Below are 27,110 nucleotides of genomic sequence, written 5' to 3'. Positions count from 1 at the left end.
TTCGAACCCCATTATATATATACTAGATTTCATAGTTTATAATCACAGAGTTATGAGCAGCGTGGTGGTTAAGTGGCTGCAAAATTTCGGAGTGGAGAGAGGGGTTCGAACCCCATTATGTGCGAGAGTGTGAGTGAGTTTAAATTGTTTAATTTTTGAAAGTTCATATTGTTTAATTTTTGAAAGTTCATATCGCGATATTATCACCATTTAAAGCTGCGAATTGAACTAAAATATCGAGGAAATTATCGATAAATTGACGATATAAAGAGCCCCCATCCCTACCTAATCACCATTCCTCTCCAATCCAAAACCAAAACCCCACCGTGCACTGTACTTCTCACTCTCTTTCTCCTCCTTCGTTTCCACCATACCCCAAAACCCTTCTCCCTTCCCTCACCAAAAATAGAGTAAACATAAATTTTTTTAATTTTAAAAAAAAATGACGTTAATTTTGTGGAAGATGTTAAAATTCTCCTTCTATACCAAATAATAAACAAGGAGAAACCATCTTCAATCAAGGAACAAAAAGAAAATACAAAAAATCTTAAAGGAACAGGAGAATGCAACCACAAGAAATGTGTTTTACTTCCAGAATTTATTTGATAGGAAACAACAATTTTGTTAAAAGAAATTTACAGTGCAAGATGGACCAGAAGTCCATCAAGAGCGCATCAGCTAGAAAACAACAACCCCTCAACCCCAACTATCCCTGAAATCTCTACCTCAGGGAAAGCTCTACCTCCTCCCTAAAATCTTCTACCTAGCTTCCAAAATGGTATCTGCCTCTCAAATAAACTATCATTCTACTCTAACAGTTCCCCAATCTGCTCTACTTGCCTTCTTAACAAAATGACATGTGCCATCCCACCAGCACCTATGGAACACTCAAGAGATCGCACAGAGGGAGAGGGATGGGGGAGAGAGAGCCCAACAACTGCATGAACATGTATTACAACTCATATACTCATTTGCTTGAAACACATACAACAGTAGAATCTCCCTTGTTTAATGAAATGTTTCAAGATCAGAATCTTTTCTATGAGAAAGTAAATGCCTAAGCAAAGAATGAGGCCTTTGATAACCTAAATGGTCAACAACTGCTTGGTGTATGATGTAAATAGAAAATAGCATAGCCCCTCCTACACGGTAGGTAGATGACTAATCATACGTCAAAGTTCAAACATTGTTCGAGCCTCGATTCTTAAAGAGAAATCTCGAAAATACCAATACTTGTATAATTAAGACACTACGTCGCTATCATAACATTGATGACTATTTAACATTTATAAACAATTTCTTAGTATTCCTGACCCATACTATTATTATTTTATAAGAAAACAAACATGGTCTTTTACTTTCATTGGATGTCATAAATATTTTGGCCCTCCGACGATAAAAAAAAGGTCTTTGTGCCAGCCTGAAATCTCTGCCAATGGCTGCTATTGCTGGAATAATATTTCTAGAACGCATTGGTCACATCTGTTTGATGGTTTCTTTGCCTACAAACGGCATGATGTAGTCGATAAATAACTCCAAACCTAGATTGTTCTGTCGAAATGAGATCTTCAAGACTGCAGGTTCTGTCTCTTTTACAATTTGCTTACTAATGATTCTTCCTCCTCCCTAAACAGACTTCTAATGTTTCCTAAAACAACGGATGACTCTTTTCATATTCCTAAGTAACTTCTTAGCATTCGCACTCCCTAATATCCCTTTATAAGAAAACAAACGGACTCTGACAGACAAATGTTATAAATGTTTTGTATCAGTATCAATAGTGAAAACAATGAGACCGATACAAGATGTTGGCAATTTGCATGAATGACCTCAATAGATGAAATGGTGTCCATCAAAAGTACAACAAAGGAATCTGTATTCTTCTGTATGAGAACAACTAGACACAAAAGCATGCCAAGAATTCACCATTAATCAAGAAGCAAAACTCTCTTGCAGTTTGCAAATATGCATGCATGTCCTGCCTCAAAATTCAACTCACATATCTCAATCAATACCAGCCCCAGTGCTGCTATATGCACCAGAAATCTGAATCCTTAGAATCTCCAATTCCATATCCAACTGGAAATTCCTCTCCCTCTCATTCTCCAACTCCACCCTCAGCCTCTCAATCACTTGCCCCACCTGCTGCTCTCTGATCACCTGTCTAGATTCCCCCCTTCTCAACATGCCATACAATTTCAGAATTTTCTGCCTCTGCTCATCCAAGCTCCCTAAGAAATCCGCCAGCTTACCCAATAGTGCTTCCCTATCCAAACCACCGCCCACATTTCCACTCAGGGCACCCACCAGGACTTCCTCATCAACACCACCACCACCCAACAATCCCCTTGTCTCACCCACATTCTCACTATGCTCACCCACCGCCATTTCTTCCCTCTCAGCTCCTATCACACCCAAATTCTCACTATGCTCACCCACCGCCATTGCTTCCCTCTCAGCTCCTATCACACCCGCATTCTCACTCTTGGCCTCCTCCCCAACCCGACCCGGTGAACTCGGATTCGACTCACTCCACTCAACTCCCCTGTCCTGGATGATGGTTTCTCCACCAAACCGAACCATTTTCACAGCAGAATCGCCTTGAGGCTCAACTGGGAACACAGGGACGAGACCAAACTCATCCTCATTGAAATTCCACCCACTAATCCTTCTGTGCTTAGCCCTCTGCCTCGCTGAGCTACCTTCATCATCTTCCTCTTCATCCTCGTCATGCTCAGCATTAATACCCTTCTCCTTCATCAGCCCACCCAAACCCCTGGTTTTCTTGAACCTTTCCTCAACGCTGGACAAACCCAGAAGCACATACTTCACCAGAAAATCCAAGCCCCTGCAATTCTTGAAAAACGAGTGCCTCAGCAACCTCTCCGCAGTGGGCCTCTTGTTCGGGTCCTGATCAAGACAACAACCCACCAAGTCCTTAAAGGCCTTAGAGAACTTCTTGCTCTTGTAATTCTTGTCCTGACGATTTTCATAATCCGAAAAGCCGAACCTCTTCATGATCTTCAAAAGCAGAGACTTTGAAGGAGGCAAGTTAGACAGAGGAGGCCCCCCACGAGCCAATTCCAGAGCTGTGATACCAAAAGACCATACATCCGCCTTGCATCCGTTGCCGTTATGCGAGTGCATCACCTCAGGCGCTATCCAATACGGCGTCTCAGCAACGTCGTTTAACCGAATCGAAGACTCTCCACTCAAATTGGCCTCATAAACAGAAGCAGAAATCCCAAAGTCTGCAACTTTAACCGACCCATTGAAGTCAATCAAGATATTACCAGCCTTGATGTCTCTGTGAAGGTGCCCTTGGTCATGAAGATACGACATGGCGTTCAGTGTCTCCCTGAGGACGACGGCAATGCAGGGCTCAGGTAGGCCGTCGGGGAAAGCAGAGGAGATTATGGATTGGAGAGACCCGGCGGACATGAACGGCATGACGACCCAAAGATGACGGTCCACAGTGAAAGAACAATAGGCGCTGAGGATATTGGGGTGTGAAAGAAGAGAGAGCATCTTGGTTTCACGTAGAATGTTGTCGAATTCGGCCCGGGATTGATCGAGATCGATGGACTTGATTGCCACGATTGTGTTGTTCATCGGCAAACATATGGCTTTGTAAACAACAGCGCTGACGCCGAAGCCAATTTCATCGAGGATTTGGTACGCAGTTGAGTCCAATGGGAATTGGACTTTCTTGGGTTCCGGGTTTTCTTGGTAAGAGGAAGAAGTCGACATTGGAGAAGAAAAAAAAGCAGAGATCTTGATGAACTGAATTGGGTTTTTCTGAATTCTGGGAAGTGGGTTTTGTTGGAGGAGATTGATGGGTTATGGAAAGAAAAAGAAAAATAGGGGTTTAAGCAGAAATCCTGAGAAAGGTTGATGAGGCGGTGAGTGTGGCTTTGGGACGATGCATGTGAGTGTTGAACAGCTCTGCTTTTAGCCTTTTAACATTCCAGAGTTGGGGGCTTAAAGCAAGTTATTGCATGTAATTGCAATTAGTTAGGTTGGTTAAGATAATACAGTTATCTTTGATACTTGGAAGAATCTTTGATCTTTTGTGAGGGTTTCTTTGTAATTGGAATTAGTAGGTTGGTTAAGATGATACAGTTATTTGCCATGTCAGCATTTTCTTGGGAAGGAAGTCTTTTAACAATTTTTAATCCTATTATTTATGTTTTGTGATAGAATTAATCGAGTGTTAGACACTGGGGGGTCCACCAAAAGTTTGATGTTATCATAATTAGTAATTCTTTTGTCATAATAAAAAAAAAAAAACAAATCATACATTTGTCAGAATTGATGAATATTACCTGTAAGTTTTATTTTAAAACTTTTATTTTTACGTCTCTAAAAAATTCGAGTCTAAAATAATGTCATTCGAGTCTAAAAGTTCTTGGTCATGGAGAGGCATATTATATTGTTAATGTAATGTTTGTTGTGCACCCCAAACTTGTTGGGCATGGTCATGGTCATGGTCATGGTCACGATTGTGTTGTTCATCGGCAAACATATTGGGCTTAAATTCTGTTGAGTTTAGGCTAGGCTAGGTTCAACCCAAACTTGTTGGGCTTAGCTCTGGTCATTAACAAACACTATTATTGGTTAAATTTCTTCCATATTATAGCTTCACTCTATAGAACGCCGAACTTGAAGGCAAAAGTAGTAGAATTCTTTAGTGAATAAAAGAAAAGGATATTGACTTGCAGAATAGTTGTAGCAGATTCGAACCTCTATGACATCATAGTAGTGTGTGTGTGTGTGTGAGAGAAACCCACCATCTCCTGTAGTTTAAACTATCGCTTGTACTCGAAAAGAAAAGAAAATAACATTGACTTGCAAAGCAATGGTTTTAGGTTTGAACCATCTTGGCACCTTAGTTGTGTGTGCGAGAAACTCCATTTCCTTCGTAATTTAGACTATCGATTGTATTAAAGAATAATAATAAGAACAATAAAAGCATACAAACCATATTATTAACTCAGAAAAATGGAAATATCATGGACACGGGCCATGTCCCTATTGGCCTTGCTACATGAAAATAATATAACCCAAAAAATAGACAATCAAGGAAACTATGGCAGAGAGTAATGTGATTGATGGTGGAATGCGGCCCTTGTCTTTCCTTATCAGCATCCCTTCAACGATAGGGTAGTTCATCAAAATGACATAGAAGGGTATGAAAATTTGTATGAAAAATTTGTCCAACTCCCCCAAAAAGATGGCTCTAGAAATCCCAACTGTAAAGGAAGCCATGTTCAAGATCACCAGAGCAGTCATTGGAGCAAGAAAAAATATTGATGTTTGGAAATCAAACACCCCCATATTGTAACGCTTGAGTTGGTCAACATCGTCAACTTTGTTGGTTAGGAAGAAATTGGCTTCTCTCATACCAATTTTCTTCATGAAGCCATCCACACTGCCATATAAGTCAGATATAACTGACTTCATCATCCATATCCTTTGCTCATTTATCCAATGTCGAAATGTAAATCCCGTTGAGAGAACTTCGTATAAATGTTTTGAAATCAACGATAGAAATACGAATGAAAATACGATGAAGTATGAATTTGAGACCTGCAAATCCAAGAATAACAAGACCAATATGTATTAGGATATTGCATAACACTAAATCAAATTGAAGATTTTATTATGAGAATTATTTTTTTATGAGGGCAGTAGAATAGAATGGATGACTATAAGATAAATATTTATATTGTGAGATTGTCAGACTGTGTCAGTCTTTGTTGTTAGATATCGTGACAAAAGATATATTTTTTTTATTATGCGCAAGAATTTCCTTAAAGATAAGTACTCTTTATCTTGAATCATTTGTGCAAAAGATATTTGATAGGAAGAAACATATATTAAAAAAATCTTTAATTACCTCTGGGTACAAAGGAATGCCATTGAGTAGGCAGAGCTGAGGTATGGTAGCAAAGCACCACAATGGCAAGAAATGGAAAATGGGGATAAGAGCCATTTCTGCATAACACATACTGTGAACGAAAGTGGACGTTTTCAAAGGGCCATATATAAGAGGACAAAACTTGGAGAAAAGAACATCAACCATCCCAGAGGTCCATCTAGTTACATGGACTAAAAAGTCATCCAAATTGGTGACGCCTCTGCCCAAGAACTGTGGCCTTGGTGGATTACAATACACCGAAATCCAACCTTTGCAATGCAAACGAAACCCTGTGACGTAATCTTCCGCCACAGACCCATACATGAAACCAACCTGCCATAAATGAAAGAAAGACCACAATAATTATTAAGTTGAATGATTCAATGGGTATAGTTTTAATAGTATCTGTACTTGCCTCTTCCCCCCATTCGGTGCCATTTTCGAAGGCACAAGAGGCCAGAAGTTGGGCTTCATTTAGCAATGCATTCTTTCTGTGGATGAGGATATCAGGCTTGTTGTTTTGGTGGAGGGATTTGATGAACTCATTGGATGGACCAAAAGATTCTCTAAGTTTCATGGGATCCCCATCTGGAAATTCAAAAGTGAAACTAGTAATTAGCTATAGAAACTTGTCTAAGAACATATACTATTAATGGATAAGGGGTTGATAGCTCAAATAGTTAAGAGCAGAGCATTCTCTTGCACCCGATGTCCTAGGATAAACTTGTCAGGATAATAACAATTTAATTTTCTTTTTCAAACCATAGCTTTTTCCTTGAAGCAGAGATTAATACAATCAAACTGAAATGGTTGACAAAAACTGGGTGATTGACTGTTTGGTATTTATTAAGTGTGACCTGCAGTTGCACTCTCAATTACCAAGTCGATCCAAGTAAAACAATGTATACAAAAACACACCTTCATGTATGGAGCTTGAACATAAGGACAACCTCTTGATGTAATAGCCAGTACCAGACACACCTGGCCCTCCAACCCCATCAAAACCTTGCCATTGCAGCTTTGAAAGTAGTCAAGACCAACAAGTCATAAAATTGTCAGATATATTATTGCAGATAAAATATATATATATATATATATATATGATTTTCATTAATTATATTTAGGAGCTAATTTGTAATTAAATATATTCATGTATAACTAAAGTGAAGTTTTGTCCTTGAATCCATACCCAAAATACCGACCTCAGCTGACTGTCATAGATATCATTATTACTGATGTTGTGAAATTTTTGAGGGAATTGAACAAATGCTAGAGAGGGTGATATCTTTGGGTCAAGATGGAAACACATTGCTTGCCGAGCCGAACTTGGATCATGGCAATGCATGTCACAATCTAGCCCTAATATGTAAGGAGAATTGCTTATCACACCAGAGACCCGTAGCTGAAAAACAATAAGTGCACAACATATTAATTTACACGTAAAATAAATACATAGATACATAGAAAAATTGTTCACTTGTCATATAGTCGGGCTTGTATAAATTATGTCACACTGTCACTTTGGGTTGATGATCATACTAAATATTTGATAAAAGAATATTACCTTAGATGCATAAATGGAGGAAGATTAACGAAAGATTGAAAGCGAGAAATACATACGAGAACATTGAGCGCTCCAGCCTTAAAATTGTGGAAATGAGAAGGCCTTTTCTCACGAGAAACATATACAAGGAGAGGCATAATTTTGGTTTCATTTTCTTGAATTGCATCATCGCTGGATGTTTCTTGTATAACCTGCCAAATTTCCAGATATGGGTTATGATCATGAATTCATGTTAGCGGTGGGGACATATATTTTCTCCTTTTGTTTTTGTTTTCGTTTTTATTTTTTGCTTTTTGTTTTTTGTGTGGGCATGGAATATGCTTTCTATCTAGCTAACTGCGTTTATATATAGGGACATTTTGGAAACTTGGCTTCTTGTGATGATGAGATCACAAACCAAGGCTTACTGTCAACATATTATAAATATATTATGACTAAATTATAAAAAAATTGGGAACTATATTCCCAAAAATTTGGGACCAGGGTCTTAAATATAGATCTATTTATAAATTATATAGGTTTCTACGTACTTATTAGAGTTTGACTCTCGTTTTCCTTTTGAATGTTAACTTGCTATAAAAAAAAAAATAAACAACTTAGTGTCTCAATGATAGGTGTTCGAAAACAACCTCAATTAAAGCGCTAAAAACTCATTAATATTTATTTAGAAGATGTAAAAGTAAAAGATTTCTTTTAAGCGCTATATATATATATCAAAACCAAAACAATACCAAATGTTAATATATACCTCAATCACTGCAGGGTGATCTCGACTCGGTCCGCTTCTTGTGTCTCCAACCGTTGCTTTTTCTCTTACTCTTTTCTTGAACGCCTCATATTTCTCCTGCACCCAAATCTCCCCCATCAACTCTGGTAGCTAGAAACACCATTAATATAATACATAATATATCGTCACATATGAGTACTGTTTTCTTGTGTCCTATCAACTGTTGATTTTGTATATCATCTCTCTAATAAATCGGTGATATACAGTTAATTTCAATAATTTCAACTCTCATTCACCTTAATATCTTCTCTGTCTTGAATGAACTCGCTGCCGCCAAAATCAGCATCCTCTTCTTCTGCAGAGAAATAATCCTCGGGAGCCCTGCACTTGATCCCATACCTCCTACAAAATGGAAGCCACCACTTTGCAAACCTCCAAGCCTCCCTCATACCCTTCAAAGTCACAGCAGCACAACCATCATCGGACAGATACACATGAAGTTTATCTGGCGGATAGTCCATTGCCATGGCAGATAAAACAGTGTTCATCACCCCAACAGTCGGTTCCTTCTCCGGATCCGCAGTGCAGATGAACACATCAACAGCCGGGAGCTTATCATCGCCAGGCAGCCTCTCCGGGAACGCGGTTCGCGAAACAGGACGCCACCGAAAAGACTGGCTGAGGAGCCACTCGAAGGATAGGAGGATTTCTGAGACAAACACAAGTAGCCATGCTACGGTGGTTGCGTTGGTTTTGGTAGAGTCTTGGAAGAAGAAGAAAGAAGCTCTGTAGTAAAGCAAGAAGACTAAAGCTATAGAGTGGAAGAATATATGTGTCCGGTTGATGAAGATTGAAAGCTTGTGGACATGGCAGAGATGAAGGGGGAGCTTAGAAGAACTCTCCATATCTTCTTCTGTTGTGGCAAGTTTTGTGCTTGGTATGTGCGTTCTCTCAGCACACACAAGTATCAACTACCTACACCCTCCACCTCCTTTTAAAGGACCATAACACTGTTTAATTAAATAATTAAAAATAACAAATCTATATTAGAGTTGTGTACTGTAATTTTTTTTAACAAATCTATATTATTTACTTGAATTATATGTATTCAAGAGAGAAGATATGGTTCTGTGATTACAAGGGTCCAAAAATTTAATGGCTCTGTCCAAGTCAATTACGTCTCATGTTATTGAAACTTCTCTGCGGCTAAGTTAACGAAGCTTTTGGCACAATCAACAAAACAATGTATTCTTGTTGTTTTTCATTGGCAAAAACGCGACTTCGTGGGCCAATGGCAGTCAATCTTGAGGTGCTAGAATAAAAAGTAAACAACAAGGTGGTGCGTGGCTGCCAAGCCCCAAACATTATAATTATTTTCAAATGGCAAGCAATCTTGAGGCGCAAGAAAAAAAAAAATCAGTCCTTGAAAGAAAACAAAAGGTGGTGCGTGGTGGCCAAGCCCCAAACATTATAATTATTTTCTTAGAAAAAACACAAATTTGAATTTTATTTTAGATAGTTTTAAGTACATTCTCTACACATAAGTGGGCTATGTCAATCAGTTAAGATAGTGAGTCAAGCCTCTTGATTTGAAATTAATTTTAATAAAATAAATTAGTTTAAAGTAATTTAGATTATCATTTATATTTTATAAAAAGTACATTTTTTAAATTAATATTTTCCTTGAAGAACTCGAAATATAATATTAAGAAGCATATACAGTTGTGAGGGATTTATAGCTCAAGTGGTTATGAGCATTTACCCCTACACTAATGATCTTAAGTTCGATTTCTCACTCCCTCAATATTGCTTGTATGAAAAAAGAAGTATATGCAATTACACCAATAAACTATACTTTTCTTAAAATAAATATCACAAATTCGAATCCCCTTTCACATTAAAAAGAAGAAGAGATATTTAGTCATATACTCATTATTAGTACTAATAATATAGATAAACTCTACACCATTTAATTTCTATAAACAAACCCAAAAAATGACAACTGGTCCTATTGAATTTAATTTTGATTATTAAATTACTTTGATGCCATATTAAGTGGTTTGTGAATTTTTATGAGGCTTTGAGGTTGGGTTTGTTTTAAAAAAATTAATGGCAATTTTGTAATTTATAAGAAGTTAAATGTGTTTTTGTTATTTTGTAAATGAACTTTAAATGTGTTTCTAAATGAACTTTAGTCTCCCACCACTAACGAGTCCATCAAATAATTTATAAAACATAACTAATCAAATAAAGCCTAGATCTCTCTCTCCACACTTGAGAGGAATTTGATAGGACTTGGGCGTTTGGTGTGCATGTTAGCAGGCTACGCATACATGCACCACAAGGAAAGGAGAAAAAGAAAGACAAAAATGTTGATGTAGTCTTTAAAGGATGTCCTAGTCAGTAATATCCAATACCATAAATTGAATGTGGGATGGGAATGAAAGGATTAGTTTGAAACGTTTGCCATGAAAAAACAAAACCAGGAATTTCAGTTCAAGAGGGCACCTCAAACACTTTAGTATTCAAACAAAATTTCTTCAAAATCCTAGTACTTTTTTTTATAAAGGCTTTTTATCACGAATAGTTCCTAAAGTTTGTCAAATTATCGCCTTTCGTCCTTAACCTTTTTTTGTGACACTAATGGTCTTTAAGGTTACACCATGCACATCAAAATGGTCCATGTTGTTAACTTCCATTAATCTTTCTGTTGAAATGCTGATGTGGCATATATATGGGGCCACACATCCAATAATATATTAATAAAATATTTTAAAGTATTTTAAAACTAAAACATAAAACAAAATTTAATAAAATAATATTAAAAGAATGAAAGACAAATTGAACTCCCCAAATCGCACAGATTTGTGAGAGAGAGAGAGAGAGAGAGAGGCAAAAAAAAAAAAAAAAACATGAACGACCAACCAGAGAATTGAAGAAGAAAAAAAAAAACACGAAGTAATCACAAAAGCCAGCGCCACCCCCATCCTCTGAGCCCTGACACCCCACACCCATCCCCGCAGCACCTCCCTTCCGGCACCCTTCTCTTTCTCTCTGTCTTACATCTGGGTTGGGTGTGCTCTCTGTCTCAAACCCCGCTCCTCTCTCTCTTCCCTCGAAAAAGCACAGCCCCAGCCCCTCTCTTTCTCCTATCCGACACATCCCAACAGTGGATCTCCCCCTTCACCAGATCCATGGGTGATATGTATCTGAAATTTGAATTCGAGCCTTTTAATTTGAATAAAATTTCAAATTCTAGCTAATTGGTTTGATAATACTGGACATTTGTTTTGAAATTTGCATTTTGAATTGTCCATCTTGGCATCTTGAAAGGTGATTTTGCTGCCCTTTTTTCTTGTCTTTCTTTTTGGTAATATTTGCTGCCCAATTTTAATCTCTGTTGAAGTTGGGTAAGTTGAAAATGAAAGTGGCAACTCGTGGTAATCTGGGCGAGGTGGAGTTTGGTTGTGTTGGAGAGGACAGCGGCGATGGCGGTGGGTTTGTGCTGGATCGGAAGGCTGTCAGTCGGAGGAAGGTAGGATGGGGGTTGGTTGGGTGGGATCATGGGAGGTGGCTGGTGGTAGAACTAGCAGGTCATTTGTTTTATTTTTTCGTTTTTCAAAGTGTTAATATTTATTTTCCAAAAAAGTTTTTTTTCTTTTTAATATAATATTATACCTTTTATTTAAAGCCACATGGCTCAATTCTATTGGATGGGTGGTTTCATATCTGTGCCACGTCAATATTTTAACAGAAAACTTGACGAAAGCTAACAGAACCATTTTGATGTGCATAGGATAACCTTCAGGACCATTAGTGTCACGAAAAAAGATTGAGGATGAAATGCGATAATTTCGCAAACTTTAGGACTATTGGTGATAAAAAGCCTTTTATAAATAATAATAATAATAATGCTGATTAAGCTTCATCTCATGGCCATGATTAATCCATTCAATCTCAACGGTTAAAAAAAACACATCCAACAGCTAATATGTAAATTTGAGGGCTAAATATTTAATATCAATCAATCTAAATTAATTCCAAACCCAAAGTCTATAAAATGTATGTTTGTGGCTATGTTATGAAATAAAATGTATAGTCTACAAGAAAACATTACACATAATATACTTAAAAGCGTGAAAATGAATCATTCCTTTGCCCTCAAGGCTCAGAATGAACAAAGTCTGAAATGAGAGGAAGAATGAAGGGATGAGGAAACTAGTAGGAGGATGGGAATTGATTGTATAAAAGGTTTAATCCAGTTAACCTATCTGTAAATGTCTCACAAACAATGCAATCCAAGCAGGTTATATTAGAACAGGAATATTTCCATAAGATCCAACTTTGTTAAGTAGATTTTAAATTTCAATCCACTTAACCCAACTGACCTGTCCAGTCAAATCATGGCTGCAATCAAGACTTGTAACTGACCTGGATGCAAGAGTTAAAATTCATGGCAAGATATATATACAAACTACAGAAGATGTCACCAGCATATATAAACTAGGTCAGACTAATATAGATAGATATGAACTAAAGAAGATGTCACCGTTATCTCCTTTGCACTCCCAAACTCAGCAAGGAAATCACCTATATGAACTTGACATGCCAAGCCAGTTAAGGGAGCTAATACCCGAATGCTTGAGCTTTCAAGCATTTCTTGAATTTGTTGTGTAGTGTGACTTGCTCTTAGTTTCATTTAATCATCTGGTCCATATGGTTCGAGTGAAGATTTCCCTAACATTTGGATTTGCATACACCACACCGATATCCTGGAGAAATCACCGAATGAACAAACAAAAAAACACAACAGTACGGGTCAACTTTAGCCCGGTGAAAAGTTAAATCAATTCCAAACTTAAATCACTTTGTTACAAGATAGTCATTCATAGGTTGTGGACATGCCACCGGTAATTTCAACTTAAGACAGGCAAAAAAAAAACACAACATGACAGTAACTGAATGTTGTCACACATCGAGAATGTTAGAGATGATGATAACTTCTGGTCACCAATGTTAAATTATCACAAATTCAAAATTTTCATTTCTCTGATATGCAGCAGTAGTTGACAGTGTTTAGTAGCAGCCCAAGACAATTTGTTTTGAAAACCATTTATCTTGCATGGTACACAAGAAGAATAATAAGTTCTAAAGGCCTTCATAGAGAGAATGCTTTCTGGCGATAAAGAATTCAATTATTTTTTCCATAACACAATGAACAAACACGCACAAGCAATTGGCTAGAGAATGCAGCATATCATTTATGCTCCCTCTTTATTGGATAAGTTATCAAAAACCATTGCTTTGACAGTGTACATATGTGACCTCCTTTTTATCAGTAATACAATTTTAACACACAATCAACCTACCCAAAACAGGAAAATTCTTTATTTTGCTATCAGTCATATTTCTTAGGTAGAACACTTGATTGCAAATGCTAAACCAGCCCCCTCAATATAAATCATGCTCACTACTGCACTTAAATTAGTTTCATCTCACCCCTTATTAGACATTCAATAGATTCCACTTCGTATTCATATCCAAGACTTCAAATTAAAGACCGAGTAACTTCGGCACAGTTAAGCAATGGCATATGCATATATTAAGGTCTATCATAAGACAACCAACACAATACAAATTTCGTTAACAAAGTAATTCATACAAAAACAGAGAAATTTAGAGCTGCAACTTACCACAAAAAACAAGGTTCTGATCCTCCCAGCTCCTCCCTTTAGCCCACAAGCACATGACCCTTCTTCTTCTGTTGTGCCATGTACTCCTGAAGTCGCTTAGCTTTCTCTACCATTTCCCCAATGACCTCCTCCGTCTCATCAATGATCTGCTTCGGCAGATGAACCTCCAAAAAATCAAACCACTGGCCAAGTGTCATCTTCTCCAAGTCACAACTCTCATTAACACCTGAACCACTACCACTTCCGTTGTCACCCTTAACACCACTACCACTTCCATTGTCACCCTTAACACCACTACTTCTTCCATTGTCACCCTTGCCGCCCCTCCCACTTCCATTCTCACCTTTATCACCACTCGCACTTCCATTGTCAACCTTATCACCACTCTCTCCTCTAACATTAAACTCTTTACCAGCCTCTTCATGTCTCTCTTCCTCAAAATTCAACCCTTTTGAAGCCTCATCGTCCTTCACATCAATTATTACAGAGTCTCCCAAATCTCTCTGCTCAGGAACATCAGGTTTATCACACACCGGTAGCTCCTCTGGTACATTCTTCCTCCTCCTCGCACCGCCACGTGTCCTTTTCGGCTCAATCTTCACCTCTCCACCATCTACACCAGAATTATCTGGAATCTTCCCCAATTCCTCATTCTTTGAGCTCCGAGTTCGCCTCGTACTCATTTCCGGAACCAAATTTTCCTCCACCGGCTTCTCATCTTCAACCTCACTCTTCAAAACCCTAGCTTTGGGCGGTCGGCCCCTCCTTCGATTCCCTACGGCCTCAATCGCCTCAGCATTTTCTTTCTCCAACTCGCGCTTTGCTTCCCTCTCCTTCGCAGCCCTACCTCTCTGGGCCCGACCCTGTGCAACTGACCCCACCGTAGTCTCCGCAACTACTGGGACTGCGGCACGCCTAGGGTTCCGTCTGAGCCGGCTCTCCTCGTAGCCGTCGATCTTCACGGTGATAGAGGTGTACTCGCCGATTTTGATTTCGTCGCCGTCGCTGAGGTCCAAGGGCGTGTTTGGGGTGACCTTGGTGTCGTTCAACAGGGTACCGTTTGAAGATTCGAGGTCTCGGAGCACCCATTTGCCTGATTCGGATTCGATTGAGAGGTGCTTGGAGGAAATGCCAGAGTCTTTGATCGGGAGGTTGTTTCCCCGGACGACGCGACCGATTCGGACCTTGGATCCGGGTCCGAAGTCTAGGGTTTCGCCCTCCCGCGGGCCTTGGACCATTATCAGCTTGAGAGCTAAAGGCTCCATTTTTTCAGAGAGGGAAGGAGGGAAAGTTTTTGCGTTTGAAATGCTTTTCAGAGTAAATAAACCGGTGTAGTTCGAGTTAGATTCCCCTATATTTTCATTTTTTTATTTCGTCCTTTTCTTTTTTAATTTACAATCTAGATCTATTATTTCAGACCATAAAAAATATAAAACCTATATTTCATCAAAACAAAAAATCTAGAATGAAATAACAGCCTGACCCGATTCAGCCCATTAAAATTGGGTTCATTCGTGTTTGTGCCAGCCCATTTAGTATTTGTGTTGTACTTGCATAGGCCTATATAATTCTAGAACGACGAACAATCCAAGTCCTACCGCCCTCAAAGGAAGATGCTGTAGAACTCAACCTCTGTTCTCGAAGTAGTCTTACTTTGATGGATGCTTTCTATATTGAACCAAGAAAGTATGAATCGGAAATATCAAGGATTAGGGAGATACAAATAAGTATGGAATCAACTACTTCCCTAATCAATCTTATTTCTGAATTTTTTAATTATTGGATTACAAATTTTAATGTACAAACTCATATACTAATTGATTTCTTATGTGTTAATAATCGTATAAAATGTCAAAAATCGAAATAATTTCAAAGCCCGTAGTGAATACTCGTGCCATTAGTCGTACAATACTATAGATCTCATCTCATGTCAGAGATTCAAAAAGAAACAAAAAATTGTTTCATTTAAGTATTTACCATTAGATGATGGGAGGCCTAGTAGATTGAAACAGGATAACACAAACTTTTGATTGAGCAAAAGTAAAGTTGGGTCAACGGGGTCTAGTCTAGTGGAGAAGGACCTTGACTTGCAGTCTCAAGTTCGAACCCCCATGGCATCTTGATATAATGTGTGTGAGAACGCCTTTGTAGTTTAGACTATTGCTTGTATTCAAAAAATGAAGTAGAAAGTTGAGCCTCTCCTCTTCAACTGTACATGCAGTGACAGGTTGGCTTGTAAAATGGCATTTTCAGTACGAGTAATAACAGTATCATAACAAAACTGATTTACAAGATTAAGAAAGCATCTCAACACGTGGTATATATGGAGACCACTGGAAGAAGCTAAAGCCAGGTAAAGGAAAGAGCCTTCAGAATGTCTGGCTTCTGCAATCAAAATTTGATCAATAATTTCTGATAGCTTTCCTGCTTCAGGGCTCTAGATCTCGAACAGGACAACAAAATCAATCTCCAACAAAGTACTGAATAAAATAGAAGGGAAAAAAAAAACATACTTAGGGCAAGGTATAATCATGCTAAATTTTATAACAATGCAGTGGAACAATATGGTTAAATGCAGCTTACTCACGAATATCCATAATCCACAGGTGTGCTAAAAAAAGTTGCTAGATTGAACAGAGATGAATTCTCCTGGCTATGTTATTGGTCCATTTTGCTCCTGCCTTCCTTGGCACCAGACCCAATATGAAAGCAGTTAAAAATTGTCATTATTGCTTCATCACAACCAGATGGCAAAAGGAGTGCAATTCATATCATAACAAAGACTATAGCATCACACCATGAGCAATTTTTTTTTTTTATCAAGTACGTGATTATCTTTGAGAAAGCATATTTTCAGGACCAGCAAATGTTTCACAAGCCCTGGTTGCCTTTGTTTAGCAAAACCAGGGCAAACTGAAGCACAAATTTTAACTGTCGGCAAGTAAACTTTACCTAAACTCATTTTCCACGCATCAACACAATTGAAACAGTACTTCATAATGTCAATCACAAACTAATCTACTTCATCAAAAGAGTTGCCAATCTCAATCTGTTTCTGCCACTCCCAGAGTTTGAATTTGAAATTCACAAAGTCATACTTGTAAAAGACGGTATATTCACTGGACATAGACCTTAAGTTTCTACTTGAGGAAAATTATACATAGAGTGTGGGTACAAGAGAAGTGTTCGTTTGTCAAGAAAGTTGTGCATAAAATTCATCCTTCCTTTCAATATGTGCTTCACAGTACACCCAGTTTTTCAACAAATAACAACTGAACCCCAAGGAAGAAGACGGCAAAAACAGATGAGTATGAGTTGGTAACAATCTAAATGCCATTCAGAATTTTTCATGTTATAGCTGTGTGCTGTGTACAAGGTAAACTTACTGTGCGTGAAAATGCTCAGTCATTTTGGTGTGGACGAGGGATGATGTCACAAAAACTTCCAAGTGGGCGCATGGCACTTGTCAAAGGCATTCCAATCTCCAATACACCCTTCATCCATTTAACCCGGTTTACAAGTTCCTCCAAGTCTAAAATTGCAGCTTCTAATGTGTCAGAGCTCATTGAATTTAAAACTATGCTTTGATCTGTTTTCAACTTCTTTAAGGACCCATTGTTGTCAACTCTGTCTTTCCCAGTTGTAGATCTCCCCATCCCCTTTGATGCATTTTTAATATGCGAACTTGAAACACTATCTGAGCAACTCGTCTTCCCAATCCCACTATCTGCCATGTCTGAATCAACATTTGTTTCTGGTGTGGGTGTCAACTTTGCTGTTATAGCACCTAACGGTTGCTTTGCCATTTCCTCTAATCCATCAAGAGGTTGCAATGAGCTAGCAGATACTTGAGAAGAAGGATGTGATGCTACAGCAATAGCTTGGACACCCTTTCTTCCATCACCTACAGAATGGGCCGTCAAGCTTGAAATGCCCCCTGCAACAACATCAATTGTGCTATTAATTGTAGTTCCTGTTTACAAAAATTTGAAAGGCAAGATTCAAGAGCAAGAAGCAAGTTGTTATGGTTACATTTGATTGCATTATGCACACTACAATAGAAGTGATATGAAACCTGGTGCCAGACAACTATACGCTCACCAAAAATTCCACCACAATATTCTTATAGCGCTTGATGTTCTGTTTTTCTTCTACTATTACCTTTTTTAAGCTCAACATAGACTTTTTCATTATTCATTTCAAACTCTTGAAACTTTTATCTGGTTTCACTTCTCCCATGTCAATCTTAACCAAGGAGGAGTTGAAACCAATATCTATATTACCTGTGTTAACTGGATAATTATACAAGAACTCATAATTTGCCTTTAACATCACACAAGCCTATACAGAGATATAAGGTGTAACTACAGTCGCCACATGCTTAAAACTGCTGTACTTTCACCAGGCCTGGAAAAGTAGTATGAGAAAAGCAATGCCAAAATGTGGGAAGACTAGTTTGGCTTAAAGCTTTAACTAGCCTCTGTACAGGATCCACCTATTTTAGTCTTGTATGTGCATGTAACTATCCATATGGTCCACCCAAAAAAAAATATTTAAAAAAGCCTCTACTTGTGCAATATGAAAGATAAAGTCAATAAACTATGGATGCTATTCAAAGTTTATATTAGCTAATGATCAGATCTTACTACATTCAAGGGCAAAGTATTAAACTCCTAATAAAAAGGTTAAAATCTCAATATTGTTGAGTGGCATTTGAAACTTGTTCAAGCAGCATTGACAATAACCAAAGCCCACAAGGCTGGAGAAGATGCGTAAGTGTTGCAAATGCTTAAGTTTCCAGAAGGCACCACATCCCATTGAATTATAAAATTGGTTCCAGTTCTGCTATCTGATTTGATCTTTCTTTATCTTTGGTTATTTAATAATTGACCAGGTTAGCAACTGGCCAACTCCACCAAAGATCAAATCATCACTCAGTCTTATGGACATTGTCATTTTAGAATAGTCGATGTTCCAATGCCTTGTCAGAACTCACATAGAAATTAAGTTCTTTAAAAAAGGTTTAAAACACAATGTACAAGTAATCACCTCTAATGGCTTCAATTTTATTTTATAACAGCCAGTTGTTGCAAGCCCTAGATTTTGGAGTCAGAAGGATAAAAACAACATAATAACATGAATAAGCTTGCATATATGTTGTTGAACAGTGAGAAGTAAAATGTGCATCCGTACCTTGATTACCAGGCTTCATTACTCGAGCACAAGGACGCCCATTTTCACTCTCCTGCAACCAAAAAGGCATTCCAAATAATTTAGAAATAGAAGGATAAAATAATTGTTTTCCTTTTCTTAATTGAACATAAAGCATCAAAACCTACACGGCAGAAGAACCACCAAAACTGACAAGGCAGAAGTAGCTTTAATACTTCAATACCAAATTGAAGAAAGAATGTTAACATGGGTGACAAAATACATTATTGGTTAGCCAAGGATTGTGGCATCTTTTCATGAATCAGGAGCCCATGATGGCAAGTAAGAATTGCAGAAAAAAAAAAAAAAAAAAAACAGAACATAAATAATTAAAAAGCTATGACGTATTGTTCCGACAAAAAACAAAAAATGAAAGATGTATTATTTTCAATAGGAGAATACTAGATGCAAGGTCAATGCCAAAAGTTCAACACCAAAGTGACAACGTGAGAGAGAAAGAGAGCTCTCAGTAAAAAGCAAAATAAAATAAAATATATATTGTAACTTCACAAATGATTTCATGCATGGCACTCATTAGTTGAGTGCCAATTTCCAGAAGTGCCACATCATCATCATCATCATGTGATGGGCATGTGGACAACTGACAATTCAAGCTGATGGACAGGATTATTCAAAATAAAGGCACATCTCATTTTTGAGGTAATATTTGATATTTCTGCTCAAACAAAGTTTTACATAACAAAGCATAAACGAAAAACAGGAGAAAAGATACAGATAAATGAATGGGCTGTAGGTACCGTTGTGGGTACTGTCCAACCATTTTCTGGAGACCAATCCAAGGATGGGCGCAAGTCCTTGCAAGAAACTTCATAGGAACATCCTTCACCAACAGGAGGAGGCGGCAACTCAATCTGGAAAAAAATAGAGAACACCAATTATTATATAGAAGCAAAGCATCTCTTTGACATCAAAGTAACTATAGTTCAACGAACAAGTGCAGCTAGTACTCTATTGCACTAGATAAACATAGCACATTCCCCCTGACCCAGTAATGACATATGTGAATTGAGCGAAGAGCTCAAGAAAAATCATGTATAGCATGGTTTTGTAAGGAGTCAATGACTTCGGCTATGTTTAAACAATCTACAGTCAATCAGAGGTCAAACAATTGGTTTGTAAAAAATTGGAGTGAAAACAGCATAGAATCTGAAGGGGAAAAAAATTATGCTTAACACCTCAACAAATGCGCCAAGACACAAAATGATAATGAGTATCTAAAGTCAGCACTTAAAATAAGACAATATGAGAGGAACATAAGAATCACCTTAACTTTCTCATTCCCTAATACTTCTGTTACTCTTCCAGACCAATAACAACCATCCTTCCACCAATCAACTAAATCTCCCACTTTCCAGACATCATTGACAAGAACTACCACTTCCGCTATTGTATTGACATCAGGCATTGTACTTTCGTGATAGACAGGAGGAAAGTAAGGCCGCAACATCAATTGCAATTTTCTTGACTTTGTTGACTTTTTACTATAAGCACGGCTTGCTTGATATATTTTCGTCCAAGTTATTTCTGCAGATAAGGACAATTACAGAAAACAAAAAGGAAAAAGAAGAGCCATCACTCTCACAAAAATATTTATTTTACTTGATAACCAAAAATGAAGCCTTCATAGATATAAATAAAAACTAGGCAACTATTACTCTTTTCGTCTCACAGACCATATTGTTTGATAGTATATGCAATTCTTACATAATAAATTACTTTATGATCCTCAAAATCAAAGTACAATTAATCATGTACATTAACATATACAATAAAAATAGAACAAACTCAAACAAGCGTTTTAACCACCCCCACTCTCTTTTCCTCAAAAAAATCCTCATTGAGGAAACATACCAACGGATATCACTTACTTTCACCCGGAAAGTCAAAATACTCCAAGGAGGTTGAAATCTGACCCATTCTCCAGGCAATCTCTATTATCTGGGTGACAATTAAAACATTTAGAGAGCATGATATCATTATCTTGAAGACTTTCTATACCAAATAATAAACAATGGAGAAACCATCTTCAATCAAATATATGGAAATAATCTCAAGCTGAAAAGTCTCATAAAATTACAAGTATGGACTATATGCACAAGCAGACAGACACCTTAAACCATAAATCATTGGAAGTTATTTCAGATGCCCAAATTTTTTAGCAAAAAATAGGAGAATTGATGGTAGTATTTGTAAAGCTTAAGCATGTATATGTTGAATAATTCAGGTTGGAAAAAGTAAATTATGCACACATATGGTTCTAAAGGCTTAGTCATAAATCTAAAAATCCCACCTAATATTGCAGGAAAATCTGTTCTTTATTAGTAAGTAAAGATTTTATGAAATATAACCAAGGAACAAAAAGAAAATACAAAAGCTACAAAAAAATCTTAAGGGAACAGGAGAATGCAACCACAAGAACTGTATTTTACTTCCAGAATTTATTTGATAAGAAACAGCAATTTTGTTAAAAGAAATTTACAGAGCAAGATGGACCAGAAGTCCATCAAGAACACATCGGCAAGAAAACAACAACTCCCCAACCCCAACTATCCCTGATAATACTCAGTTCAAAATAGCAAAAACAATATGACTCTATCCGAGGGAAAACTCTACCTCCTCCCTAAAATCTTCTACCTAGCTTCCAAAATAGTATCTGCCTCTCAAATAAACTATAATTCCACTCTAACAGTTACCCACTCTGCTCTACTTGCCTTCATAACAAAAAGACATGCCATCCCACCAGCACCTATGGATCACTCAAGAGATCGCACAGAGGGAGAGGGACGGGGGAGAGAGAGCCCAACAACTGTATGATCATGTATTACAACTCATATCCTCATTTGCTTGAAACACATACAACATCAGAATTTTCCTTGTTTAATGAAATTTTTCAACATCAGAATCTTTTCTATGAGAAAGTCAATGCCTAAGCAAAGAATGAGGCCTTTGATTACCTAAATGGTCAACAACTTCTTGGTGTCTGATGTAAATAGAAAATAGCATAGTCCCTCCTACACAGTAGGTAGATGACTAATCATACTTCAAAGTTCAAACATTGTTCGAGCCTCGATTCTTAAGGAGAAATCTCGAAAATATCTGATATACTAAGACCTGAAAATACCAATACTTTAGGATTTTGGCTATAAGTTGGTTTTGTTTTAGGAAAATTAGAGGTATACACTTGTCCTAGAGGGATTAGGAAAGAATTTCAATTTTCCTTATTCAATTCAGTTTGGATTTCGCTATTAGGATTTGGATAAGTGTAATTTCAAAATATCTTACTAATAACTCTTCTTCTTCCCTGAACAGACTTTTAATGCTCCCACAAAACATCGATGACTATTTAACATTTGTAAATAATTTCTTAGTATTCCTGACCCATACTATTATTATTTTATAAGAAAACAAACAGGGTCTTTGACTTTCATTGGATGTCATAATATTTTAGCCCTCCTTCGATTACAGCCTTCAATTTGTTGGCAAGATTCACTAAATCGTGATTGAAAACCTCACAAAACTTTCAGTCCCCCTCAATATCAACCAAAGTAGTTGGTATAGAAACATTCACAGCATCCTCATTGCAAGATCAACAACATCTTGATACCAATTGATCATTGTAATTGACTGAAAATTTCAGTGTTAGGGTCATCATCTTCAAAAGATACTTTATGCAGTGAACAAATACATTCTTTACCGCCAACTTCATGATGCAAAACTTCAATGTTTAAACTTCAATCCTACCTGATATTTTCTTGAGCCGAATCCAGAAGCTACTTATTCAGGTCCTATTAAATAATAATTAGGTTGGTTTCTAGGTCATACATGTGCTTCAATCTTCATTCCCAACCAACACAAGCTAAAGTCCAGCATGTTTCTTATGTAACTCCACCAGACTACTGGATTTATGCTCTTAATTTCCTGAATAACATTAGCCTTTATCCGCTTTATCCTATCAAATAACAAGAAGATCTACATTTCAGATTGATGCAGGAGCATCTATTAGACTTTCCTAATCTAAGTGGGCATCAGCCAATAAGGCTAAGTTTTAGTTATATTAAATTAATAGGTTATTTTATTACTTGTTTTCTTATTCTTACTAGGATTTGGTTTAATTTCCTGTTTAAGTTTTTAATTTCTACGTTAATTAGGTTTTCTATATTCTAGTATAAATAGGCTACTAAGAGACTCTTGTATTTAGTTTTTGTTGATGAACATAATTTCAGACTTGAGTCCATAGAGTTTCTATTAGGATTTTGCCCTAGAACTCAGTTATCTTCGTTCCAACTTAGATTCTACTGCTTTATCCTTCTATCCTCTGTTTGTTGGGAATGTTTGGGTCGCTGGACAGCAGCTTATGGCTGCTGCCCTGCATCACAGATTCAGGTAACATTAGTCTTTATCCTCAAACTTAATGATTTCCTTTTAGAGGGCTTGGTATTACCATTATTAAGTATTAATAAGATAAGTTCCCTTTATAGTTTAGTGGAAGAACTGACTATGATCAATTTATGCATCTTAGAGCAGGATTGAATTCGCTGGTTTCCTACTTGAGCTTTTTTGTCCTTCATAGTAGTTCCCCTCTCAACTAAACTACTACCAACTTCACCTTCTTTCTATCTGGAAGATCAAGGTATTCAAAATTCCTTCATCTTCAGTTAACCAACCCAAAACTTCCCCTAGTTGTTCTCCAATAAATTATGGTATCTCCACCTTAAGTCACAAATCTTAATCACAATCAACATTCTGATTATAATTAGTGGTCAATGCAAAGGGAAAGTTTCATCTATTTCATTTGAAATCTCTGCCAACGGCTGCTATTGCTGAAATATTTCTAGAACGCATTGGTCACATCTGTTTGATGGTTTCTTTGCCTACCAACAGCATGATCTAGTCGATAAATAACTCCAAACCTAGATTTTTTAAATCTGAAATCAAAAAAAGCCTGATATACTAATAAAACAACCAATCCTTTGTTACAAAGCCATATTGTTCTATCAAAATGTGATCTTCAAGACTGCAGGTACTGTCTCTTTTACAATTTGATTACAAATGATTCTTCCTCCTCCCTAAACAGACTTTTAACGTTTCCTAAAACAAAGGATGACCTTTTCATATTCCTAAGTAACTTCTTAGCATTCGCACTCCCTAATATCCCTTTATAAGGAAACAAACGGACTCTGACAAATGTTATAAATGTTTTGTATCAGTATCAATAGTGAAAACAATGAGACCGATACAAGACGTTGGCAATTGTTAACCACAGTTTTAAGAGTGCAACAGTCAAGTTTAAAATACACTTAGGATGAAACAAAATTGATCATCAATGGATGAAGCTTGTAATCTTTATCATGATAGATACCTTACATCGGAACCATGCACCACGAAAACCTGGAATAAATGATCTTGATTCTACCTCTTGGCCAGCTATAAATGGTAGGTCATGCACGCCCATGATGATCCGTCAAAAGCAACATATAGCTGTGACATGAACATTTCTAAGTTGCATGCAAATTTGCTCAAGCTCATTACTTGCTTTAAATATATCAACAGTTAAGCAGAAATAGCAAATCACTCAGTCAAGAGCTAAACAACCATGTGGAGACTTGTTCTTGGATTAAAAGCTACATAGTATGGATGTATATGTAATGGTCACATATCCAATCAAATATGGAACTTGTTGGGTACTTCTCAATATGCTCCAAACACCTAATTGATAGTTACTCATGATCACCCTTTTTCTTTAGGCTTTGTCTATTTCACAAAACAGGGAAATTTTCCAAAATGCAAATTCAATGGAAACAAGAATTAACCAAACCTGGACAATTTGAATTCGTAATCAGCCAATGCAAAACGGAATCAAATTCCTCAAACGGAACAACAATGTGTGGGTACCGAAACTCTCTCCCTTTCTCTCACTTCAATTCATCTGGTGTCTCTTTGGGATTTGAATTCCGAATCTAGGGTTCTGTGATCTGTATATTTGTATAGATAAGTATGGAAATCGCGGTGGATGCGACGTCGTTTGATGTCGAGTTGTTGCAACTTACGGAGGTGTCCCCTTTGGCCCTCAAATCGAATCCAAGCTACGTAGAGTCGCTGTTTAGGTAGTGGCTTTCGCTTGCCGGAGGAGGAGGGGAGGCGGGGAGCGTGCGGCTATGTTGGGTACAGGGAGAGGGGCTGGGTTTTTTTCCATTTGTTATTTTCTTATTTTATTTCTTATTTTTAAATTTTTAAATTCTTTTTTTTTTAAAGAAAATTACGATTTGACTCCTAATTTGGACGGAAGTTTGGATGGAAATCTAAAAAATTTACGACAAGTCCCAAATTGGTTATTTGTATATAGTTGAAGTCCTTAATTTAATTTCCAAAAAAAAAAAAAAAAAAAGTAATTTAACAAAAAATAGATCATCAGTAAATTGGCAATTTTAATTTAGTTCACAAAGCAAAACTGCATTTAAGTCTTGAAAATTAGTCACAATGTGTTTAAATGAGGGGTTTGAGGCGGAAGATGGGATACCAAAGTTTTGCCTGGAGCTAGATGGCACTTAAAATCCAATATTGCTTAAGTGCTCCGTTTGGCACAGTTACGATGAGATTTGTGAATTCATGGAGGGATTTTAGAGCTTGAGACCTCATCTTAAAATTTCACCTAAACAAATGTTATCTAAGACAGTTAGGTTTAAAGAAGAAAACCCCACAACTATCACCACAATTATTGCCACCTTTTGTTGGAATTTTAAAAAGATTTTAAAATTTTAACCGTTCTTATTTATTTCATCATTTTGGCTGTTTTATTTTATTTATTGTAAGGTTATACATATTTAATTTTCAGGTATTATTTCTATATTGAATGCCTTAATTTTATAGTTTAATATGATGAAGGTTACATGTTTTTGGACGCTTATAAAATGCGACTCTTCCTTCACATTTGATACACCATCAGAATATCACATACCACAATATGATTTTCTCATTTTTTACTTTTATATATATTCTCTACTCTCTATTAGTATTTTTGGACAATGGTTATGTGACTTGGAAATATATCCGTCCATGAATGTGCTCATAGCAGATCTTGAGTTTGTGTATTAGAGCCTCACATTTCCATTTCCAACCACCATTCATATACATTTTATTTTTTTTCTATAAATACTTAAATACTTCACAATTATACATTTTATTCACTTCTACAATTACTCAACATTTTTTTCACTCTTCACTCAACATTTTCATCTCTTTCACCTTATATTTTTATTTCTTATTTTTATGGCTTCTTCTATTGAAACTGGAGGCGTGGAGCACTATGTAAGATGTTTCTTTGTGTGAGGCTTGGCTCCGAGTTTGTCATTGTCCCGTGACAATGAGATGAAAATTTTCCATATGTGGAAAAAATTCCTTCTCAACAAAGAGATGACAAAATGGAGAGATGCCTTGGCAAAAGCGATGAACTTGTATAGAAGTGGGGAAAATCGTACTAACGAAAATATTATCCAAATTAAGCGATGAACTTGGCAAAAGCGATGAACTTGTATGAATAGTCTTGACACGTAGGAACCCGAAAATCTTATACGAAAATATTATCCAAATTAATTATTGAGGTAAAAAAATTTGTGAATAAAACAAAAAAATGAATAGTAACTGCCCTTAGCCATGACAACGAGTGGAAACACAAAATACTATTTGCAAGGGCAGCCACTATTCACATAAATAATAACTGCCCTAGCTCCCCCTTGCCATGGCTAAGGGCAAATGGGTGGAGTTGCTCTTAGGGTCATATCTTGGAGTCTTGTAGACTGTTAGTACCTGCACGTAGAGAGGCTATAAAGGCTTTAGGACAGTGTCTTTGACGTGCTTCACTGTGTCAAGCTCACCTTCTTACTTATGATTTATTTTGTTTTTACTTACCTATCAGTTTGTTTTGTTTAGTTTCATTGTACCTTTGTATGTTATTTATAATATAAAGATTTTTGTATT

The 27,110-nt window shown here is 37.0% G+C and overlaps 3 protein-coding genes and 1 pseudogene across 9 annotated transcripts; all 4 read right to left on the bottom strand.

The window, feature by feature from the left end:
- Nucleotides 1–1,797: 1,797 nt before the first annotated feature.
- Nucleotides 1,798–3,760, bottom strand: LOC103324216 (serine/threonine-protein kinase BLUS1 pseudogene; annotated as a pseudogene).
- Nucleotides 3,761–4,957: 1,197 nt separating this feature from the next.
- LOC103324139 (quillaic acid 3-O-glycosyltransferase CSL1-like) lies at nt 4,958–9,116 on the bottom strand. The gene is made up of 8 exons (XM_089045592.1): nt 8,508–9,116; nt 8,233–8,328; nt 7,541–7,675; nt 7,110–7,322; nt 6,839–6,938; nt 6,336–6,508; nt 5,900–6,253; nt 4,958–5,589 (listed from the first exon to the last, which is right to left on the bottom strand). Exons 1-8 carry the CDS (start codon nt 9,114–9,116, stop codon nt 5,044–5,046), a joined length of 2,226 nt encoding a protein of 741 aa, XP_088901718.1. The 3' UTR covers nt 4,958–5,043.
- A 2,008-nt stretch (nt 9,117–11,124) lies between these two features.
- LOC103324141 (FHA domain-containing protein At4g14490-like) lies at nt 11,125–15,240 on the bottom strand. Of its 2 annotated transcripts, XM_089045593.1 has the most exons (3): nt 14,312–15,240; nt 13,905–14,080; nt 11,125–12,983 (listed from the first exon to the last, which is right to left on the bottom strand). In XM_089045593.1, the coding sequence occupies exons 1-2, from the start codon at nt 15,167–15,169 to the stop codon at nt 13,943–13,945; spliced, it is 996 nt and encodes a 331-aa protein (XP_088901719.1). In that variant the 5' UTR covers nt 15,170–15,240; the 3' UTR covers nt 11,125–12,983; nt 13,905–13,942. The 2 variants fall into 2 exon arrangements, with proteins under 2 accessions (XP_088901719.1, XP_008224400.2); XM_008226178.3 differs by having other exon boundaries at nt 13,905–15,236.
- A 796-nt stretch (nt 15,241–16,036) lies between these two features.
- On the bottom strand, nt 16,037–25,339 carry LOC103324142 (uncharacterized). Of its 6 annotated transcripts, none has more exons than XR_016123959.1 (9): nt 24,952–25,338; nt 24,496–24,614; nt 21,005–21,074; nt 20,401–20,660; nt 19,874–19,987; nt 19,098–19,149; nt 17,291–17,841; nt 16,488–16,589; nt 16,037–16,384 (listed from the first exon to the last, which is right to left on the bottom strand). XR_016123959.1 is itself a non-coding variant. In XM_008226179.2 (7 exons), the coding sequence occupies exons 2-7, from the start codon at nt 24,586–24,588 to the stop codon at nt 17,306–17,308; spliced, it is 1,125 nt and encodes a 374-aa protein (XP_008224401.2). In that variant the 5' UTR covers nt 24,589–24,614; nt 24,952–25,339; the 3' UTR covers nt 16,940–17,305. The 6 variants fall into 6 exon arrangements, 1 of the variants encoding a protein (XP_008224401.2); XR_513576.3 differs by having other exon boundaries at nt 16,492–16,589; XR_513575.3 differs by having other exon boundaries at nt 16,488–16,585.
- Nucleotides 25,340–27,110: the final 1,771 nt, after the last annotated feature.

The sequence above is a fragment of the Prunus mume genome, linkage group LG2, assembly GCF_029339155.1.
Source record: "Prunus mume cultivar Tortuosa linkage group LG2, ASM2933915v1, whole genome shotgun sequence".
Classification (NCBI taxonomy): domain Eukaryota; kingdom Viridiplantae; phylum Streptophyta; class Magnoliopsida; order Rosales; family Rosaceae; genus Prunus; species Prunus mume.
Note: the sequence above shows the minus strand (reverse complement) of the source record. Positions and strands in the feature narration are given on the sequence as shown.

Bases quoted from the DNA above. Each gene is read 5' to 3' on its own strand.
- LOC103324139 (XM_089045592.1), bottom strand. From the start codon at position 9,116: ATGGAGAGTTCTTCTAAGCTCCCCCTTCATCTCTGCCATGTCCACAAG. The intron at 6,939-7,109 runs GTATGGATTCAA...CTACTTTCAAAG, and splicing joins AGCTGAGGTCGGTATTTTGG to CTGCAATGGCAAGGTTTTGA. The intron at 6,254-6,335 runs GCAAGTACAGAT...CATTTATGGCAG, and splicing joins GCACCGAATGGGGGGAAGAG to GTTGGTTTCATGTATGGGTC.
- LOC103324142 (XM_008226179.2), bottom strand. From the start codon at position 24,588: ATGGGCGTGCATGACCTACCATTTATAGCTGGCCAAGAGGTAGAATCA. The intron at 20,661-21,004 runs GTAAGTGATATC...CCTTATCTGCAG, and splicing joins TTTTGACTTTCCGGGTGAAA to AAATAACTTGGACGAAAATA. The intron at 17,842-19,097 runs GTACGGATGCAC...ATGTTGTTGCAG, and splicing joins AATGAAGCCTGGTAATCAAG to GGGGCATTTCAAGCTTGACG.
- LOC103324141 (XM_008226178.3), bottom strand. From the start codon at position 15,169: ATGGAGCCTTTAGCTCTCAAGCTGATAATGGTCCAAGGCCCGCGGGAG.